Source organism: Ammodytes marinus (genome assembly GCF_949987685.1).
Source record: "Ammodytes marinus genome assembly, chromosome: 3".
Lineage (NCBI taxonomy): Eukaryota > Metazoa > Chordata > Actinopteri > Uranoscopiformes > Ammodytidae > Ammodytes > Ammodytes marinus.
Window position 1 is genome coordinate 20,713,136 of NC_137232.1, and position 7,066 is coordinate 20,720,201.

The 7,066-nt window shown below is 43.5% G+C and overlaps 1 protein-coding gene across 1 annotated transcript in view; it reads right to left on the reverse strand.

The window, feature by feature from the left end:
* Positions 1 to 2,575, reverse strand: part of LOC307270247 (rho guanine nucleotide exchange factor 26-like) — a 28,916-nt gene extending 26,341 nt beyond the window's left edge. The window contains exons 1-2 of the mRNA XM_080053439.1: positions 2,402 to 2,575; positions 424 to 1,966 (exon numbers count right to left, since the gene is read on the reverse strand). Of these exons, the coding sequence (XP_079909565.1) occupies positions 424 to 1,881 (1,458 nt within the window). The 5' untranslated portion in view covers positions 1,882 to 1,966; positions 2,402 to 2,575. The remainder of the gene's footprint in view (positions 1 to 423; positions 1,967 to 2,401) is intronic.
* Between the last annotated feature and the right edge of the window lie 4,491 nt (positions 2,576 to 7,066).

Sequence of the window (7,066 nt, forward strand, 5' to 3'; positions counted from 1 at the left end):
TTACAAATTGGACTTTAGCCCCAGATACTGAAAAGGTCTTTGTCTGAGCTTTCACTGTGCGCAATCAAATATAAAACCATCAGATGGATTATGATTAACTGAGAGGAAAAAAATCACAATCTGCTACAGCAAATGAGAAAGATATTAAATGCACCGTTCACAGGTATTTATTTACAGGGCTTTAAGGCATTAACATGGGATTTGTTTAACAAATAACTGCTCAAATGTAGTCCTTTTGGCATTAGTACATTTTCTATATATCAAAATTGGAGGTTTTTAATTGCTCCTGCTCCTAGATGAGCTAATGCCTTCAGTTTTTTCTCTTTGTATATTGTGGGATTGTATGTCTCCGAGACCACCAGTTTTTGTTTCTTACTCTCTGAACCCACCACTGTCTATATTGGACTGAACAGGTTTACCCACCTTGTTTTTCCCAGTGCTGGTAGGCTTTTCTGTCCCAGGGCTAGCTAGCTTTGGTAAGGAGAGTTTGGGTGTCCGAGGGCTCGCATACTTGGACGTTCCAGAGCCACTGGGGCTGACAGTGCCGGGAGGACTTACTGGACTGACCGGTGTTGAAGCTGCATTGTCCCCATCTAGCCCTTTGAAGACCGTCTGGGACAACCAAGAGGCCTTTGGATCTTCTGTTGGGGCCTCTGTGTCTTCTCCGCTCACCACGGCCCTCCTGTAGGACGTACTTCTCAGGCCTCTTTTCAGTGGGCTCTCGCTTTCACCATCCGCCCCCTCCCCGTGGTCCACTCCTGTTGAAAAGTAGCTCCCGGTTTCTACCATGCTGAGGGCTTTCGCCGCTCGCTTGGAATGATCCAACCCCAGAAGTCCCACCAAACCTTGGCCTTGTGGCCCGGAGGAGGGTGCCTTATTCTGCCGACTATCGCACGCCAAGCCCTTGGGAATGAGCTGCTGGGTGCCCATCTTCAGGGCGGCGGGGCTGTGGGTGCTGAGGACAATGGAGGCGGATGGAGAGATTGATGGGGAAAGTGAGGGAGAGGGGGAGGTGGAGGACATGGATGAAGAGAAAGAGGCATGCCTGGTGTCCTGTGAGGTGGCAGGGGAGGATGAGGACTGACTAAGGAGCGCATGATGGTGCCCTCTGTCCACTGGCGACGGAGAGCGTGGGGTTGGGGGGTCTGAAGAGTTAAGGGACGAGAGGGAGGGAATGCTGGAGGTGGAGGAGTTGTGGGAAGGGGTGGGAGTATGTCGGACTAGTGGAGAGGGGCTGGATGCAGAGGAAAGGTAAGACAGTTCATGGTGGCTGTAGTTGTTGTTGTTGTTGTTTGGTTTACGTGGTGACGGGAACGGAGAGGAACGGTTCAAAGAAACAGGAACTTCTGGTGAATTTCTACCAGGTGCTATGGGATCTTTCTGAGAACTCAGACCAAACAGATTGGACATGGATTTGTGGGCGCTCCTGAGATGTTTCTCAGGCCAAACTGTCTCTCCATTAGTGGTTGTTGTCGTTGTCCCCCTATCAACGTCTCCATTACGAACTCTATTGTCCAGGGAAGCGGATCGGTTATCCTGAGACCTGAATTTGGCCAGAGAGAAGAGTCCGTTGGAGAAGTGGCCGATGCTTATGCTACGAACCACTCTGGTTTTCTTGGAGGGTTTGTGCAGGGTGTGCTTCAGCACCACAGTGTTCTTGCCCCAACATGGAGGAGGAACCACCAGTCTCTCAGCAGGTTGACTCAAGGTGAAGGAAGAGTCATTGTCCTCCACGGGAAAGTCTGTCATTGTGACCCGATTGATGTGGTAACTGACGGGTCGTGGTTTGGGCTCCTGCGCTTTTTTACAATTGTCTGGGCGACGTTTCCACAGTGGGGTGATGTTCTTATTGGACAGATCCACATCATTGCCGATATCCATGGTCCTAAAGTGTCTGTGTCAGCTTCACTATCTGTGTCCCAAACTCACAGGTCACAGTGCAAACACTGCAGCCCTGATCTCACCCCTAAGGGTAAACAAAAGACAGAGAAATACCTATCATTATCAAAGAGCTCAGTGCAGTGTCCAAATTCCCACAGTTTACTCATTAACAGGGATTCAGGGCAGTTATGGCATCCACACTTTAAGTTGTTAAATTGCTCAACATAGACGCTAATGCCAGTGGAGACTCCTTCTATGTGTTCCCCGAGGTGAAATGCCCTTATTTCAAGCACAAAGATGATAAGATACTGTTAGCGGTGAGCAATTACTGTAATAATTCCCCCCAAAACGGAAGCAATGGTCCGCTGCAACAGACGCTATTGTTTTTTATCACCAGTTGCCCAAACCCAAATGATGCGCTCTTCGGTTACTGTGTTTGTGTGTAGGCCTATGATTCAGCTGTAGAAAAAAAACACTCTTTCGGTAAACTGTCCCAAAAAAAGAGTTTGGTCCTACTTACCTCTAACCAGTGGATCTGCTGCAGAATGCGGCCATTGTACGTGCGCTGTAGTAAAACAACCCGTCTTCAGCCGATTAACCAAAAGTGACTGGGCTTAATCCAGCATGGTGTCGAAACTGGTGAAGTTTACTACAGTTGGAGCCGCAGAGAAACTTACTGAGAAAGTTTGTGTGATGACCGGGTACGCGGCAGAGAGAGAGAGAGAGCGCGCGTCTGAAGCGCAGCTGAGGGCGCGGAGGAGTTTCTATGAGCAGCAGCAGGAGGAGGGAGGGACACCAGGAGCCGCACAGGAGTGAAAGGGAAAGAACAATACTCCCAAATTAAAAGGAACTCACTTATTTGAGGCCGTGGTTGTCAAGTTGGAGGAAGGAATTTCCATAATGAAAACGTAGTGGTCAACAAAAGTGGTCCACTAAATTCAACTTTAAAACGTTCTTACACGTACTGTGCATTTCTTTCAACACAAATACAGCATTACTATTGGGCTACTGAATTGAACCGTTGCTGTCGCGCGCCATCGTGTGCTTTTGTGGCGTAATTGCAGCAGGCATACACAACAATGATTCATTAACATATACCTGTATAGCATATGAACAAATATATGTATTTACTGATCTCACAAAAAAAATCCTCAAGCAGCACATGCGTGTACCTCTAGTCATTATGAGTGAAGACAGTCGTTTTGGGGGGCCCTAATGATAAATCACAACACTTCAAATACCTCCAAATATATTTCAATAACTTATATCTTATATCATCATGGGGTGTCTTAACCTGGTCTTAACCTATAACCTGCGGTAATCTCCAGGCATACATCATCAAGACAACATCCCCATTGTCTGGTAGTTTGGGAATGACATTTGGAGATGCTTAAAAACAATAAAAAAATCAAAATAAAACAACTATGTAGTGAATGGAGGACCTCGAAGGATTTATAGTGTTTCATTCATGCAGGCTGTTGTCAATTCATGCTTCACTGGACATGTGTGATTTCGAAATATTGCGTGACTAAAGTGTTTCCTCATTAAAACCAAACGGAATATTTCGAAATCACACAATTCCAGGGAAGGGTTAGCATAAATTGACCACAGCCTGAATTAATCACAAAACACAGTTTAAGCATGCACTCACACGAAGAACTCAGTAGGCATACAACTGGTAACTGGTACTTTCTATAATAATGAACTGAGTCAACGGTCCTATGTGTTTCTGTGCGCCAGTATTTCACCTGTTTGCCCGCTAAGGGGCGCACTTGTCATGTTTACCACTCATCTTTGCTCACATTAAAGCATTATGAGTCTAGGAAGTCGAACATCACTCAACAAAGTATCTGAAATGAACAACACATAACTAAAATTGAGTTCCACTACAAGTGTGTCTCTCTATAACGCAGTCCAACGACAGACCAAAAAATAGCTTGAGTAATTCCATAATAATCGTCCCTATTACCAAGTTGCTTGAAGATCAGGCAGGCAAAGTGTTGGAAGTGGTAAGATGGGTACAGGCAGTCAAGGTCCAGCTTGAAACAAATGTCCCGTACAGTGCAAACATTTAGACAGACACAATTACAGAAAGCAAGAAACAGATAACAAATGAATCATCCGTTCACAGCTTGTTCTTGCGGTCAACTGACAGCATTGTGCAAATAGCTCATGATGTGGGAGGGAAAGCACAGGCCATTAAAATAAGTTGTGTGAATTTTGTAAAACGTAACACGTATAAATAATCTTCATAAACAGGGCCTTCTTCCTTTGACCACTTGTGTGCGACATTGTCAAAATATCACTCCCACATAAATCCACAGCAATAATGTCATCACCGGAACCATTTACACCCACTGCATTGATCAGGACAATTCAAAATGAACATCATTGACATCATTATTGTCATTAGTTACCACAACACTATTTAAATGCTGCGTCATACAGGCCCCCTAATGTGACTCTTGTGGTGTGACAGTCGTCATGATGTTCTATAGGGGAAGTGCGGCAGCCTATCCTGTTGTATTGTTTAGAGAAGCTATATGTTTCCTCATGTTGTTTGGTAAAGCTTCCTCTTCCATATGACAAGACACTCTCCTCTGACTGGAAGGTCAACATGTCCCCCCCCCCCCTCCACACACACACACACTAAACACACACACACACCCTTGAGCCAGCCAATGTCCCCCCTGATGAAGAGCTCTCCAGCGAGACTGTGAATCTCCACCACACCGTTCCCTGGGTGACCCTGACCCGAAGTCTATGAGACGGGCAACAAAAAAAACTGTGTCTTTGTGGATCAGTGGAGGAGAACAATGACAAAAAGGGAAGACAGGGTAAAATGGTGGAAAATCTAAGAAGCAATCATTGCTATCTTCTCTAGTGACATGATTAAGCAATAACAGCTTTGAGCATGCTAAGCCAAGCCCTTACAGAGCAAGGCGAGACACTGAGCCTTTCCAGATATTTGTCTCCTTTCTTCTGCACATCAAAAGACTGATAAGGCTGGATCCTACATTGTCTGTCTGTCTGTCTGTCTGTCTGTCCGTCTGTCTGTCTGTCTTTTTGCTGGGCTTGCTTTCAAAAACAAGTTAATTTGTAATGAACTAAAGCAAAAGCAGTGAAACTGACAGGACAACCTGACATGAAACGCAATGCTAACTTGATTAATGTGAATAGAAAATGATCCTAGAAAATCCATTGATCTCATTAGGGATTGTATGATTGCTGTAAAAAGAGGAGGAGTGGATTTTGAGTGCCTCTACAGTGTACAGGTGACAGACAATTTAAATCACGAGTCATTTTATGAGAAATAGATCATACTGAATCATCTAAATGTATTTTTAAAAGTTGGTGTTGTTTGTGGAGTATAGGCTACTGTGGAGAGATTTCTTTGTTGACATCATTTCTACACATTCATTGATTCGATTCTTTAGTTAAAGCAAACATTTGCTGCAGGGATGATCTGCTCTGAAAGCAGAATTAAGCACACAGAGCTGATCTCGGAGGTCAGGGAAAGATGAACCCGTTTTTCTGGTTAAATTGTGTTTCTGGAGGAAATGTCAGAGAAAAGAGAGGTCCTTTGTGAACACTCTCACTCAAAAATGCATCTCAGTCATACAAAGGTATCTAGTCTTATCTTAGTGGTCTATTTTATCTTCAAGTGGTTCATTCCAGCTATCTGCTGCCAGCGTAAACCAGCTACCCTTTCTGACCCCTCCATGAACAGATTTTTAATTCAGTTTTCCATGCCAGGTTGGCTTCTTCTCTTACACAGATCAAACTCATTGGGTTCCCTAATACCACCCCTAAGAGAATACTAAGAAAATATATGAATTGTAAGTAATTGATTTCCATTTTTTTTACATTCAAGATAAAAAACACACCAGATTGTGTTGCAGATCCTAGTTAAAACAAATGAATGAATATGTACATTTAAAAAACTATCACACAAAATGCTTTAGTACGGCTTATAGCCTAAACGCAGCGTACATTACAGCAACCAAAGAATATCCTGTTATACCAGGTGCCAAGGCTTACTGCGTCAGCCTCCATTGTTTTGTTTTTAAGCTGCTTAACCTTCAGGGTTTCACCCAAAGTGTTCACTGATGTTGTGTGAAATGCGTTTGCGTTAATAAACTGTGTCAGACATCACTGGGAAGACGTCTCTGATAACTTGTCACATGATATTTCATGAACACAGTCTTTTGATATCATATAAATATTTGCAGGATCTGTATTATGAACAGCTGCATTTCTCTCATTCCAATTGGGAAGTTTTCTCTTGTTTTACGACTGTCAAAAGGTCATTTCAGCAGAATTACAAAAACAAACAGCCCTTCATACACTATCAAACACTAGTATCCAGGGAGGATATTATTTTCTGATATGTCTGCTTCTGCCCCAGCACAAAGAGGGTAAATGCCATGACATCTGCAGTGCTCATGAAAGAAACACATTTAAAGCAGGAACAGACCAATCTGAGGAGCACACTTCAGACAGCTTTTTCTTAAAGAAAGACTTGCTGCTGTAATTTACCAATACTGTGAGCACCACAAATGACATTCATCTATATTGTATTGGGTGTAGAGGCATAAATCAAACATCAAACTTCTGCAAAACGATCGGCATGGTTACACATACCTTAAGACTTAACCATTGTATCTGTCCTCAAGCTCTTGGAAAAGGCAGATGTATGATCTTATATGATAGAACGAAAATACTGTAGATGAGCTTTGTCTTAAAATGTGAAATAAAAACTGAGAGCAAAACTCACAGCTCACCAGCTAGTGTTAATATGGTTGGATACCAAAAAAAACACAAGATATTGAGAAAGAGTTCTGAGCTGAGTATGTACTGTACACAAATAGCTGGGATGACTGTGGTGTCTGCTTTGCTGCTGGGCGTGCAAAGCAGTGTAGCATATAAATCATAAGTCACAGACAATGGGGAAAACAAGAGAGTGTGTCTTGGGAGCCAGGATTGCAGGGGTCTCATCACGGGAGGCAGAAGGTCCAACTGTTTTGTCGGAGGAGCAAACTGTGAAGAGAAATACTTTGCATTCAAATGTCTACTGCTTCTCAAACACAAGCTATTTCAATGTATTTATATATATAAATTCACAGTCGTATGGCGTTCAATAGATTTTCATGTTGAGCCTCGGTTGTGTGGCACCCCCTCCCCA